Consider the following 14653-nt stretch of genomic DNA (forward strand, 5'->3'; position numbering starts at 1 on the left):
GCCGTAGTATAGCTAGGCAGTCTGGTTCCTACCGCCTCGATTCGAGAGGTCTTTTTCTCGTGTCGGGTTTTGCGGCACTAGTCACGGTTGTAGTGGCGGTAGTACCGTTCCAGGAGCGGCAGTACCGCCCTACCACCGCGGTAGTACCGCATTGTTGGGTTTCGTAGTAATTTCAAAAAAATTCCTACGCACACGCAAGATCATGTGATGCATAGCAACGAGGGGGGAGTGTGATCTACATACCTAGTAGATCGACAACGGAAGCGTTTGGTTGATGTAGTCGTACGTCTTCATGATCCGACCGATCAAGCACCGAAACTACGGCACCTCCGAGTTCGAGCACACGTTCAGCTCGATGACGATCCCCGGACTCCGATCCAGCAAAGTGTCGGGGAAGAGTTCCGTCAGCACGACAGCGTGGTGACGATCTTGATGCACTACAGCAGCAGGGCTTCGCCTAAACTCCGCTACAGTATTATCGAGGACTATGGTGGCTGGGGGCGCCGCACACGACTAAGGAATAGATCACGTGGATCAACTTGTGTGTTCTAGGGTGCCCCTTGCCTTAGTATATAAAGGAGCCAGGGAGAGGGGGCGGCCAGCAAAGGTAGGCGCGCCAAGGGGGAGTCCTACTCCCATCGGGAGTAGGACTCCTAGTTGGACAAGGAGAGAGGGGAAAGAGGTGGAAGAGAGGAAGGAAAAGGGTGGGCGCCGCCCCCCTTCCCTTGTCCTATTCGGACTAGGAAGGGGAGGGGCGCGCGGCCACCTCTTGCCTCCTTCTCTCTTCTCCCTCAAGGCCCATGTAGGCCCAATAAACCCCCGGGGGGGTTCCGGTAACCCCCCGGTACTCCGGAAAAATGCCGATTTCACCCGGAACGATTCCGATGTCCAAATATAGGCTTCCAATATATCAATCTTTACGTCTCGACCATTTCAAGACTGCTCGTCATGTCCGTGATCACATCCGGGACTCCGAACAAACTTCGGTACATCAAAAATGCATAAACTCATAATAACTGTCATCGTAACTTTAAGCGTGCGGACCCTACGGGTTCGAGAACAATGTAGACATGACCGAGACATGTCTCCAGTCAATAACCAATAGCGGGACCTGGATGCCCATATTGGCTCCTACATATTCTACGAAGATCTTTATCGGTCAGACCGCATAACAACATACGTCGTTCTCTTTGTCATCGGTATGTTACTTGCCCGAGATTCGATCGTCGGTATTCCAATACCTAGTTCAATCTCGTTGCTGGCAAGTCTCTTTACTCGTTCTGTAATACATCATCCCGCAACTAACTCATTTAGTTGCAAATGCTTGCAAGGCTTATGTGATGTGCATTACCGAGAGGGCCCAGAGATACCTCTCCGACAATCGGAGTGACAAATCCTAATCTCGAAATACGCCAACCCAACATGTACCTTTGGAGACACCTGTAGAGCTCCTTTATAATCACCCAGTTACGTTGTGACGTTTGGTAGCCACCAAAGTGTTCCTCCGGTAAAACGGAGTTGCATAATCTCATAGTTCATAGGAACATGTATAAGTCATGAAGAAAGCAATAGCAACATACTAAACGATCGGGTGCTAAGCTAATGGAATGGGTCATGTCAACAGATCATTCTCTCAATGATGTGATCCCGTTAATCAAATAACAACTCATTGTTCATGGTTAGGAAACATAACCATCTTTGATTAACGAGCTAGTCAAGTAGAGGCATACTAGTGACACTTTGTTTGTCTATGTATTCACACATGTATTATGTTTCCGGTTAATACAATTCTAGCATGAATAATAAACATTTATCATGATTATAAGGAAATAAATAATAACTTTATTATTGCCTCTAGGGATATTTCCTTCACGCATTTGGGTCCGTTCCCTACTAGTCTCCTCAGCACGGCAGTACCGCTGGCTGGCGCGGCAGTACCGTTGTCCTGGCGGTAGTACCGCCCTCTCTCAGCGGTAGTACCGCCCTGTGCGGGGCTGGTTGGTGGGGGGCAACGGGATTGTTACCCCCACTATAAAAGGGAGTCCCCTTCTTCCTTCCCACCTACCTCTTACTCCCCCAAGCTCCATTTATTGCTCAAGCTCCATTAAATACTACAAGCTTCATTTTCGCCTGATCTATCTCTCTAGCCAATCAAATTTGTTGATTTGCTTGGAAGTGGTTGAGAAGGCTCTGATCTACATTTCCACCTAGGGATTTTCGATTCCCCCACTCATCCCTAACGGATCTTGTTACTCTTGGGTGTTTGAGCACCCTAGACGGTTGAGGTCACCTCGAAGCCATATTCCATTGTGGTGAAGCTTCGTGGTCTTGTTGGGAGCCTCCGATTAAGTTGTGGAGATTGCCCCAACCTTGTTTGTAAAGGTTCGGTCGCCGCCTTCAAAGGCACCAATAGTGGAATCACGACATCTCGCATTGTGTGAGGGCGTGAGGAGAATACGGTGACCCTAGTGGCTTCTTGGGGAGCATTGTGTCTCCATACCGCTCCAACGGAGACGTACTTCCCCTCAAAAGGAAGAAAATTCGGTAACACATCCTCATCTTCACTGGATCCACTCTTGGTTATCTCTTACCTTTACTTGTGCAAACTCTTTAGTGTTTCTACCCTTGCTTGCTTGAATGCTTGTTGTTATTGCATCATATAGGTTGCTCACCTAGTTGCACATCTAGACAACCTATTTTGATGCAAAGTTTAATTTGATAAAGAAAAGTAAAAAAAATTGGTAGTTGCCTATTCACCTCTCCCCTTCCCCCCCCCCCCCCCTTTAATCAACCATATCGATCCTTTCAACAGCAACAGGTCATAGCGCATCAGGAGGAGATCCAAGTTGAGCAGCAGCAGATGATAGCTGGGCAGCAGCAGCAAAGGCACCTCTTGACTCGGATCTTAGCCTGGCTCCAGGAATATTCAGCTCGGAAGACTCCACCAGCTGCTCCTTGTGCTGCAGGCTCATCTCACACAGAGCGTCTCGAGTGACATGGCGCATTTGCAGAGACTTTGATCATCCGTTGTCACTACATGTCAACTAGTCCCTATGCATATGTTAGTTTATCTTGTGATCAGGCACTTACCTGTTGGAAGTTGGAGAAAACGTTGCATGTTGTGTCAACTAGAACCTTTGGTGAATGGGACATGCTGTGTCATACATAGCATATGTTTCCTTACATATTTGTGTTATGATGCACTTTTATCTATATATACTCCCTCCGTCTCATAGTATAAGAGCGTTTTTGACACTATATTTTTTGATTTTTAATGTAAGGGTGTTGTTTTGATTTTTAATGTGATGATATTAACTGTTGCACACTGTATTTTCAAGCTGAAGCTCTGTCCTTGATATCGTCTATTGTTCTTGGGCATGAAAACACAACCGCCAAGGGGCAAAAACTTGATGTTTCATGTCAGATTCTCCTAGGGCATAAAGGTTGATGCTTCAAACAAGTGTCTTCGTTGGAGCATCAGACCAGATTATGTTGGAAACAGTCTCTTGCCATAGCACATGTATACCATAGATGATCTCTAGGAGTAGAGAACGACACAATCTACACTTGTCTTACTGGAAGCATAATGTTAAAACTTTCAAGAATCACCAATGCAGGAATCTGAAAACTGGGCACATAATCAACATTTCTTTCGTCAAACACAAAAAATGTGAAAGCGCATGACAGATAATCAACGTTCAAACAGAGTAGACGGAGAGAACTACTACTACCATATATTATGCATACTAAATGTTGAGCAAACTGCAAGAACCCATATACACAAATTAATCCCCCAAATCAACCAAAAAATCGTTTGTTTCTAGCAGATCAATCAATCAATCGTACGTGCCGCTGTCCTGTAATCAACTATCCTTGTTTCAGGTAGGCGAGCTCGATCGTCATGATCAAACTATATCGTCATGACCGTCTTCGCCGGCTGCTGCTGGCACTGACCAAGAACGCCCGCCCGCGATGCCGCCCCCGTGGAGTTCTGCTCCTGCTGGCCGTCGTGATGAAGATGACACGCCGGCTACGGCGGAGGCGGCGCCTGCGACACCTCGACGCGCTCTTGCCCGAGACCACGGACGCTCCCCGGCGGCAGCAGCGCCACGACGGCGTCGAAACAGCCTGCCGGGACGGCGGCCCGGACAGGCTTCTTGTCCCCGTCGGGCCCCACCGTGACGCCGTCCTCCCCGTAGATCCCCCTCAGCTCGTCGTCGGTGGCGCGCGGGGAGACGTAGAGCATGTAGAGCGCGGGCACGCCCTTCTTGCCGGCGCCGTCGTCCTTGGCGCTGGTGAATTCCTGCGCCACCCACGGCGTCTTCTCCTTCCTGGACGGGCCGGGGCCGGGGCCGAGGAAGAAGACGAAGTAGCTCTTGAACCCGCCCCCCTCGGCCTTGCACCGGTCCTCCCGCCAGTACCCGCCGGTGTCGACTTTGCGGCCGGCGCGCTTGGCCGCGGCGCCGGGGCACTGGAACCTGGTCTCGCAGACGAACCACCAGATGCGCTGGCCCGCGCGGGCGCTCGCCGGCGGGTGCCGCCGCCGCAGCGCGTCGGGGCCGTCGCTGTAGATGTCGGCGTGGGAGACGAAGCCCCGCGCGTCGGCGGGCACCTCCTTGCCGCCGCCGGCGATCCAGCGGTCGAGGAGCGCCACGCTCTCCTCCCGCGTCGGGCTGAAGTAGACGCCGGGGGGCAGCCGCGGCGGGCTGAGGTTGTGCGCGCCGCCGCGCCCGAGCGGATCGGGCGTCTCCGCCACGCCCATGGCGGCGGATGTTGGTTTCTTGGATGCTACTACCACTTTTCTTGCTTTCTTGAGGGCCATGGGATGGGAGTCCTCCCCGCCGCGTGTGTTGTGTGGGAGGAGCGGGATGGGGCGGGCGTGCCGCTTGTTTATTGGGGGACGCGCTCTGTTCCGTGTCCTCGTCCCGAGAGTCCGAGACCGGCCCCGTACTCCCAATGTTGGGGAAATGTACGGCGCGTGACGGCGTGACCAGCCTCTAGAGCATCTAGAACTGGACTTGCAAATCCCGGCACTCTATACGTCCGCGAGCGCGTCCGGATGTGTTCATGAAAAACGCCCGCCGGCCCCTTGTATGTTGCACCCCATATTCACATACTTTAAATTCTGATCCTTAAATCCATGCAATTTATGCACGTCGATCATACAATACAAATTGTCCGAATTCAAAAGTTTAAAACAAATCATAGTTCAACAAACCGGATATGCTAAAATAAAATCAATGTCAAAGCATGACGGATGGTCTCGAATCACTGGTCGGGCGCCTGCTCCGAGCGGAACGCGTCCTTGCTCCGCCTCCATCCAGCCTACTTCTCAAACTTCTTCATCAACTACACCAACCGCAGAGCTCAGCCTGGGCGGTGTGGTTCTGGCAAGAATACCACAGCGTGGGCGACAAGCGCCCTCGCGTCAGCTATCTAGAAGGCGCTGGTGACCCTTATCCCTCTCTACCGCGACCTATTCCGCGTCGGTCCCGGAGACGGTGCTCGGACAACCTTATGGATCGACAGCTGGTGCGCAGAGGGTCGGGCGACCCTCTAAAAAGGGTTCCTACACTTTTCTCCCATGTTTCTGAAGCCGGTGACACTGATGCTTCAGTGCACCGGGATGGGATCCGTGACCACCTTGCTCTTCGTCTTTCGACCATGGCCGCCCTAGAGCTAACCATGCTCCCCAGCTACGTGCCCACCCTGACGGCTAGTGTGGATGATGACCGCTCCCTCATCAAGTCTACCGACGGTAATGCTATTTCCTCCTCGGTGTACAAAATGCTTACCTTCACCAGTGAGTGTTGTCCCGTACAGGAGTCTATCTGCTAGACCGCCGTGACATCGCGAGTGCGCCTATTCGGGTGGCTGGTGGCTCGGGACCGCATCCACTCAAAGGCGAACCTGCTCAAGAAACATATCCGGCATGAGGACCGGTGCGAGCTCTGCTGCAGGTCCTCTGAAACAACAGATCACCTTCTCTTTGACTGCTGCAGCGTCGCCCACCTTTGGCGCATCGTTGGGCTCTGGATGGTGTGAGCTGTCGCTCCATCTGGGAGGTCCAGCCGCCTGCGCCGACGCCGACCTTACACTGGGACACAGTGCGCCTGCTGCTCCTATGGACAATCAAGAATCAGAGCATCTCCAGCCGTTCGGCGCCCCAGAGCGCCGAAAAAGAACCGCCTGGGGGTGAGCCGACGCTAGATTGGCCTCTAGGGCCGACCTAGCTCCCAGTCATCGGCCCGCAGGTCACCTCAGGTTCGGTGACGTCCGTACAAAATATATGAAAACTCGGCATTTTTTGCACGAACTCGGCGAAACTTTATTGAAATTTATATAAAAAACACAAACACATGTAAACTACGCCTAGCTGCCATCACCGTCGCCGTCGCCGCCGTCTACATGCCGGGGAGCCTGTAGAAGCGGGTGTAGTCACGCCGTCGTCATCGTCGCGCGGCTGGCTTAGGCCGGCGCGGTCCCTGCTGCAGCCCTGACCCGGGTCGTCGAGGCGCGGTGGTGCGCTGGACGGCCCGGCCTCGCCCTCCTCGTCGCTGTCGAGGACAATGACGCCACCTTCCTCGTGACCGCAGCGATGGCCCTGGAGCTCCTCGTACGCCCGGCACTAGCGGCGTACCTGCTCCCGAACGTAGTCCTCCTTCGCCCACTTGAGGGCTGACTCGTCGTCGGGGGCCGCCATCTCGACGTGCTCTGGCTTCACCGGGAGCAGCCCCGGCTCCGGCTTCAGCCGGACCAGGCGGTAGGATCCGCGCGGGGAGGATCGGGGCGGAGCGGCCTTGTTGATGACGAGGGCACCGCTGCGGGTGCGGCGCCGGAGCGGCGTCTCCTCCGCCTCGGGTTTGGCAGGGCGGAGCGGGGCCGGTGAGCCGGAGCCCGACGACGAGGACGACCCCGGCTCCATCCGTCGCGGCGTCCAGGAGCTACCACGGCGGCAAGAGAAGGGCAGCTGCTCCAGGTACTCGAGGCGCGACACGTTGCCGGTCTCGATGTGGTCGAGGACGGCCTCGAGGGTGCGGCCCGTAATGCCCCACCACTCGCACCGCCCGTCAGCGTTGTGGCGGCCCCGCGGGATGACACCATTGGTGGAGGTGATCTGCTCCTCGCGGCGGCGCTCGAAGTACATCGTCCAGAGGGTGTGGCTGTCGGCGGTGTAGCGCGGCTCGTTCCGCTTTTCCTCCATCAGGGAGGAGCGAATGCGGGCGATCTTGCCGCGCCGGGCCGCCCCTTCGGGCACCGATGGCACCGGGACGCCGCCGGCACTCAGCCTCCACGTCCCCGGCACCCGCATGTCCGGGGGCACCGGGTACTCCGCCTCGTACAGCAGTCGCGCCTCCACCGCTTGGAGGTGGCGGCGGCCGAAGCCGTTCGCCGCCGCGCCGTCGCCTGGGTACCTCTCGGCTATCTTTCTCGTCGATGGGAAGAAGGGAGAGAGTGCTGCTTTCTGCGCCGGAGAGGGGGAAAATGAGAGATGTGCCGTCCACCGGTGGAGAGGTCGCCTTTTATAGCAGTAGCTGGGTGGCGGCGGGCTGCATGCCGAGCGATGCGTGGCTGGACGCGCGTTGATACGTCTCCAATGTATCTATAATTTTTGATTGCTCCATGCTATATTATCTACTGTTTTGGAATATATTGGGCTTTATTTTCCACTTTTATATTATTTTTGGGACTAACCTATTAACCAGAGGCCCAGCCTAGAATTGTTGTTTTTTTGCCTATTTCAGTATTTCGGAGAAACAGAATATCAAACGGAGTCCAAACGGAATAAAACCTCCGGGAACGTGATTTTCTCACCGAACGTGATCCAGGAGACTTGGACCCTACTCCAAGGAGTCAAAGAGGCGGTCACGAGGGTAGGGGGGCGCGCCCCCTGCATCGTGGGCCCCTCGGTGCTCCACTGACGTACTCTTTCCTCCTATATATACCTACGTACCCCCAAACAATCAGAACAGGAGCCAAAAACCTAATTCCACCGCCGCAGCTTTCTGTATCCACGAGATCCCATCTTGGGGCCTGTTCCGGAGCTCCGCCAGAGAGGGCCGTCATCACGGAGGGCTTCTACATCATCATAGCCTCTCCGATGAAGTGTGAGTAGTTTACCTCAGACCTTCGGGTCCATAGTTAGTAGCTAGATGGCTTCTTCCCTCTTTTTGGATCTCAATACAAAGTCCTCCCTCTCTTGTGGAGATCTATTCGATGTAATCTTCTTTTTGCGGTGTGTTTGTTGAGACCAATGAATTATGGGTTTATGATCAAGTCTATCTATGAATAATATTTGAATCTTCTATGAATTCTTTTATGTATGATTGGTTATCTTTGCAAGTCTCTTCGAATTATCCGTTTGGTTTGGACAACTAGATTGGTAGTTCTTGCCATGAGAGAAGTGCTTAGCTTTGGGTTCGATCTTGCGGTGTCCTTTCCCAGTGACAGAAGGGGCAGCAAGGCACGTATTGTATCGTTGCCATCGAGGGTAACAAGATGGGGTTTATTTCATATTGCATGAATTTATCTCTCTACATCATGTCATCTTGCTTAAAGCGTTACTCTGTTTTTAACTTAATACTCTAGATGCATGCTGGATAGCGGTCGATGAGTGGAGTAATAGTAGTAGATGCAGAATCGTTTCGGTCTACTTGTCACGGACGTGATGCCTATATACATGATCATGCCTAGATATTCTCATAACTATGCTCAATTCTGTCAATTGCTCAACAGTAATTTGTTCACTCACCGTAGAATACTTATGCTCTTGAAAGAAGCCACTAGTGAAACCTATGGCCCCGGGTCTATTCTCATCATATTAATCTCCATCACTTTAATCTTGCTTTGCTTTTTTACTTTGCCTTTACTTTTTTACTTTGCATCTCTATACCAAAAATACCAAAAATATTATATCCATCAGATCTCACTCTCGTAAGTGACCGTGAAGGGGTTGACAACCCCTAATCGCGTTGGTTGCGAGTAGCTATCGTTTTGTGCAGATACAAGGGACTTGAGCGTGGCCTCCTACTGGATTGATACCTTGGTTCTCAAAAACTGAGGGAAATACTTACGCTACTCTGCTGCATCATCCCTTCCTCTTCGGGGAAATCCAAGGCAAGCTCAAGAGGTAGCAAGAAGGATTTCTGGCGCCGTTGCCGGGGAGTCTACGCAAAAAGTCAACATACCAAGTACCCATCACAATGCCTATCTCTCGCATTACATTATTTGCCATTTGCCTCTCGTTTTCCTCTCCCCCACTTCACCCTTGCCGTTTTATTCGCCCTCTCTTTCCCAATCTCCTTCTCCTTCTCTTTCTCCGTTTGCCTTTTTCTCGCTTGCTTGTCATCATGGCTAGTATCATATCTTCTCCGTTGTCTCCCGAGAGTGAAGTTCTAGATTTTAAACAAAGGGAGGGAGAAAATCTAAAAGATGCTTGGTATAGAATTTGCAATGCTCAAAATAGATCTACCAAGAAGCAATCTACTTCAGTTCTTCTCCGTAATTTTTATGTAGGTGTTAATCCTTGGTATAGATATATCCTCGATACCATTACCGGAGGGAACTTCTTAGGCAGCCATACTTTTGATTCTTATAATGCCATGTTAGATTTATTTGGCTCACCACCTCTTTTGGTTAATGGAACCATGTTAACTTTGGAGCATGTTATGCAAAGACTTGAAATTATTGAAAATAAAGTTGCTACTATTGAATTAATTGAAAATCTAGATAAAAAGATCCACAATCAAATTACTCAGTATGGATCTAAAGTAGGAATGACTTTGAAAAATATTAAGGAAAAGGAACCCATAGTTAATGAGAAGATAAACTTAGATTCTACTAGAATTGATAAACTTGAGGGTATCATTACAAACTTGGGAACCGCTTTTTCTTACGTAAAGAATACTCCAAGTACTCCTACTAAAATTGCCAAGCTTATGTATGTTCCTAAAAATAAGGGTGAATCATCTAGTAAGGAAACTACGGATCTTAAATCTATAAGTATTCATTCCAATCTTTTTGCTATCATTAAGGAACCAATTGCTACAAATGAATTTTTCGATCTTGTGCCTAAAAGTTTGATAATCCCTAGAAATAAAGAAATTCCTAAGGGAAATAGATGCCTCATCGAAGAATTGCCTACTGAAGATGGAAATACCTAGATCTATCCTCGCTTTTATGCCTAGCTAGGGGCGTTAAACGATAGCGCATGTTGGGAGGCAACCCAATTTTATTTTTATTCCTTGCCTTTTGCTCCTGTTTAGTAATAAATAATTTATTTACCCTCTGTTTTGGTTGTGTTTTTTGTGTTTAATTAGTGTTTGTGCCAAGTAGAATCGTTGGGAAGACTTGGAGAAAGTCTTGTTTAACTTGCTGTAAAAAATAGAAACTTTAGCGCTCACGAGAACTGCTTTCATTTTTATTTGGAGAGTGATATTTAGTTAATTATTTTTGCAGATGATTAATAGATAAATTCTTCACGTCCAGCAATTTATTTTAGAATTTTTGGGGTTCCAGATCTTGCGCTAGCTACAGATTACTACAGACTGTTCTGTTTTTGACAGATTCTGTTTTTCGTGTGTTGTTTGCTTATTTTGATGAATCTATGGCTAGTAAAATAGTTTATAATCTATAGAGAAGTTGGAATAAAGTAGGTTTAACACCAATACAGTAGCTCTTGAACCCGCCCCCTCGGCCTTGCACCGGTCCTCCCGCCAGTACCCGCCGGTGTCGACTTTGCGGCCGGCGCGCTTGGCCGCGGCGCCGGGGCACTTGAACCTGGTCTCGCAGAGGAACCACCAGATGCGCTGGCCCACGCGGGCGCTCGCCGGCGGGTGCCGCCGCCGCAGCGCGTCAGGGCCGTCGTTGTAGATGTCGGCGTGGGAGACGAAGCCCCGCGCGTCGGCGGGCACCTCCTTGCCGCCGCCGGCGATCCAGCGGTCGAGGAGCGCCACGCTCTCCTCCCGCGTCGGGCTGAAGTAGACGCCGGGGGGCAGCCGCGGCGGGCTGAGGTTGTGCGCGCCGCCGCGCCCGAGCGGATCGGGCGTCTCCGCCACGCCCATGGCGGCGGATGTTGGTTTCTTGGATGCTACTACCACTTTTCTTGCTTTCTTGAGGGCCATGGGATGGGAGTCCTCCCCGCCGCGTGTGTTGTGTGGGAGGAGCGGGATGGGGCGGGCGTGCCGCTTGTTTATTGGGGGACGCGCTCTGTTCCGTGTCCTCGTCCCGAGAGTCCGAGACCGGCCCCGTACTCCCAATGTTGGGGAAATGTACGGCGCGTGACGGCGTGACCAGCCTCTAGAGCATCTAGAACTGGACTTGCAAATCCCGGCACTCTATACGTCCGCGGGCGCGTCCGGATGTGTTCATGAAAAACGCCCGCCGGCCCCTCGTATGTTGCACCCCATATTCACATACTTCGAATTCTGATCCTTAAATCCATGCAATTCATGCACGTCGATCATACAATACAAATTGTCTGAATTCAAAAGTTCAAAACAAATCATAGTTCAACAAACCAGATATGCTAAAATAAAATCAATGTCAAAGCATGACGGATGGTCTCGAATCACTGGTCGGGCGCCTGCTCCGAGCGGATATGCTAGTAAAATAGTTTATAATCTATAGAGAAGTTGGAATACAGTAGGTTTAACACCAATGTAAATAAATAATGAGTTCATTAGAGTACCTTGAAGTGGTCTTTTGTTTTCTTTCGCTAACGGAGCTCACGAATTTTCTACTTTAAGTTTTGTGTTGTGAAGTTTTCAAGTTTTGGGTGAATTCTTTTGATGGATTATGGAACAAGGAGTGGAAAGAGCCTAAGCTTGGGGATGCCCATGGCACCCCCAATATAATCCAAGGACACCAAAAAGTCAAAGCTTGGGGATGCCGCGGAAGGCATCCCCTCTTTCGTCCACTTCCATCAGTAATTTACTTGGAGCTATATTTTTGCACCAACATGATATGTGTTTTGCTTGGAGCGTCTTGTATTATTTTTGTCTTTGTGTTTTAGCATGCCACAATCATCCTTGCTGTACACACCTTTTGAGAGAGCCATACATGAATTAAAATTTTATAGAATATTCTATGTGCTTCACTTATATCTTTTGAGCTATGTAGTTTTGCTCTATGTGCTTCACTTATATCTTCTTGAGCTAAGTAATTTTGCTCTATGTGCTTCACTTAGATTTTTTTAGCACGGTGGTGGATTTGTTTTAAAGAAACTATTGATCTCTCATGCTTCACTTAAATTATTTTGAGAGTGTTAATAGCATGGTAATTTGCTTAATAATAACATGCTTGGTATTCAAGATTTGTGAAACTTTCTTTTGAGTGTGTTGAATACTAAGAAAAGTTGGATGCTTGATAATTGTTTTGAGATATGGAGGTAGTAATATCAAAGTCATGCTAGTAGAGTAATTGTGAATTTTAGAAGTGCTTGAGTTAAAGTTTGCAAGTCTCGTAGCATGCACGTATGGTAAACGTTATGCAACAAATTTGAAACATGAGGTGTTATTTGATTGTCCTCCTTATGAGTGGCGGTCGGGGACGAGCGATGGTCTTTTCCTACCAATCTATCCCCCTAGGAGCATGCACGTAATACTTTGGTTTTTGATGGCCTGTAGATTTTTGCAATAAGTATATGAGTTCTTTATGACTAATGTTGAGTCCATGGATTATGCGCACTCTCACCCTTCCATCATTGCTAGCCTCTACGGTACCGTGCATTGCCCTTTCTCACACCGAGAGTTGGTGCAAACTTCGCCGGTGCATCCAAACCCCGTGATATGATACGCTCTTTCACACATAAACCTCCTTATATCTTCCTCAAAACAGCCACCATACCTACCTATTATGTCATTTTCATAGCCATTCCGAGATATATTGCCATGCAACTTTCCACCATCCAGTTTATCATGACACATCCATCATTGTCATACTGCTTAGCATGATCATGTAGTTGACATAGTATTTGTGGCAAAGCCACCGTTCATAATTTTTTTCATACTTGTCACTCTTGATTCATTGCATATCCCGGTACACCGCCCGAGGCATCCATATAGAGTCATACTTTGTTCTAGTATCGAGTTGTAATCATTGAGTTGTAAATAAATAAAAGTGCGATGATCATCATTTAATAGAGCATTGTCCCAAAAAAAGGGCCAAAGAAAAAAAGGAAGGCCCAAAAAAGAGAAAATAAATAAAAAGGGGCAATGCTACTATTCCTTTTTCCACACTTGTGCTTCAAAGTAGCACCATGTTCTTCATATAGAGAGTCTCTTGAGTTATCACTTTCATATACTAGTGGGAATTTTCATTATAGAACTTGACTTGTATATTCCAACAATGGGCCTCCTCAAGCGCCCGAGGTCTTCGTGAGCAAGCAAGTTGGATGCACACCCACTTAGTTTCTTTTGTTGAGCTTTCATACATTTATAGCTCTAGTGCATCTGTTGCATGGCAATCCCTACTCCTTGCATTAACATCAATTGATGGGCATCTCCATAGCCCATTGATTAGCCGCGTTGATGTGAGACTTTCTCCTTTTTTGTCTTCTCCACATAACCCCCACCATTATATTCTATTCCACCTATAGTGCTATATCCATGGCTCATGCTCATGTATTGCGTGAAAGTTTATGAGTTTGAAATTATTAAGGTATGAAACAATTGCTTGGCTTGTCATCGGGGTTGTGCATGATGAGAGCATTCTTGTGTGACGAAAATGGAGTATGACTAAACTATATGATTTTGTAGGGATGAACTTTCTTTGGCCATGTTACTTTAAGAAAACATAATTGCTTTGTTAGTTTGCTTGAAGTATTATTATTCTTTATGTCAATATGAACTTTTGTCTTGAATCTTCCTAATCTGAATATTCATACCACAATTAAGAAGATTTGCATTGAAATTATGCCAAGTAGCACTCCGCATAAAAAATTCTCTTTTTATCATTTACCTACTCGAGGACGAGCAGGAATTAAGCTTGGGGATGCCTGATACGTCTCCAATGTATCTATAATTTTTGATTGCTCCATGCTATATTATCTATTGTTTTGGACTATATTGGGCTTTATTTTCCACTTTTATATTATTTTTGGCACTAACCTATTAACCGGAGGCCCAACCCAGAATTGCTGTTTTTTTTGCCTATTTCAGTATTTCGGGGAAACAGAATATCAAAACGGAGTCCAAACGGAATAAAAGCTTCGGGAACGTGATTTTCTCACCGAACGTGATCCAGGAGACTTGGACCCTACTCCAAGGAGTCAAAGAGGCGGTCACGAGGGTGGGGGGCGCCCCCCCTAGGGTGCGCCCCCCTGCCTCATGGGCCCCTCGGTGCTCCACCGACGTACTCCTTCCTCCTATATATACCTACGTACCCCCAAACGATCAGAACAGGAGCCAAAAACCTAATTCCACCGCCGCAACTTTCTGTATCCACGAGATCCCATCTTGGGGCCTGTTCCGAAGCTCCGCCGGAGAGGGCCGTCATCACGAAGGGCTTCAACATCATCATAGCCTCTCCGATGAAGTGTGAATAGTTTACCTCAGACCTTCGGGTCCATAGTTAGTAGCTAGATGGCTTCTTCTATCTTTTTGGATCTCAATACAAAGTTCTCCCCCTCTCTTGTGGAGATCTATTCGATGTA

The 14653-nt window shown here is 49.0% G+C and overlaps 1 protein-coding gene across 1 annotated transcript; it reads right to left on the reverse strand.

Moving 5' to 3' along the window:
* Positions 1 to 3622: 3622 nt before the first annotated feature.
* Positions 3623 to 4900, reverse strand: LOC125550915. The gene has a single exon (XM_048714035.1). It carries the CDS (start codon positions 4820 to 4822, stop codon positions 4031 to 4033), a length of 792 nt encoding a protein of 263 aa, XP_048569992.1. The 5' UTR covers positions 4823 to 4900; the 3' UTR covers positions 3623 to 4030.
* Positions 4901 to 14653: the final 9753 nt, after the last annotated feature.

The sequence above is a fragment of the Triticum urartu genome, chromosome 4 (assembly GCF_003073215.2).
Source record: "Triticum urartu cultivar G1812 chromosome 4, Tu2.1, whole genome shotgun sequence".
Taxonomy (NCBI): Eukaryota; Viridiplantae; Streptophyta; class Magnoliopsida; order Poales; family Poaceae; genus Triticum; species Triticum urartu.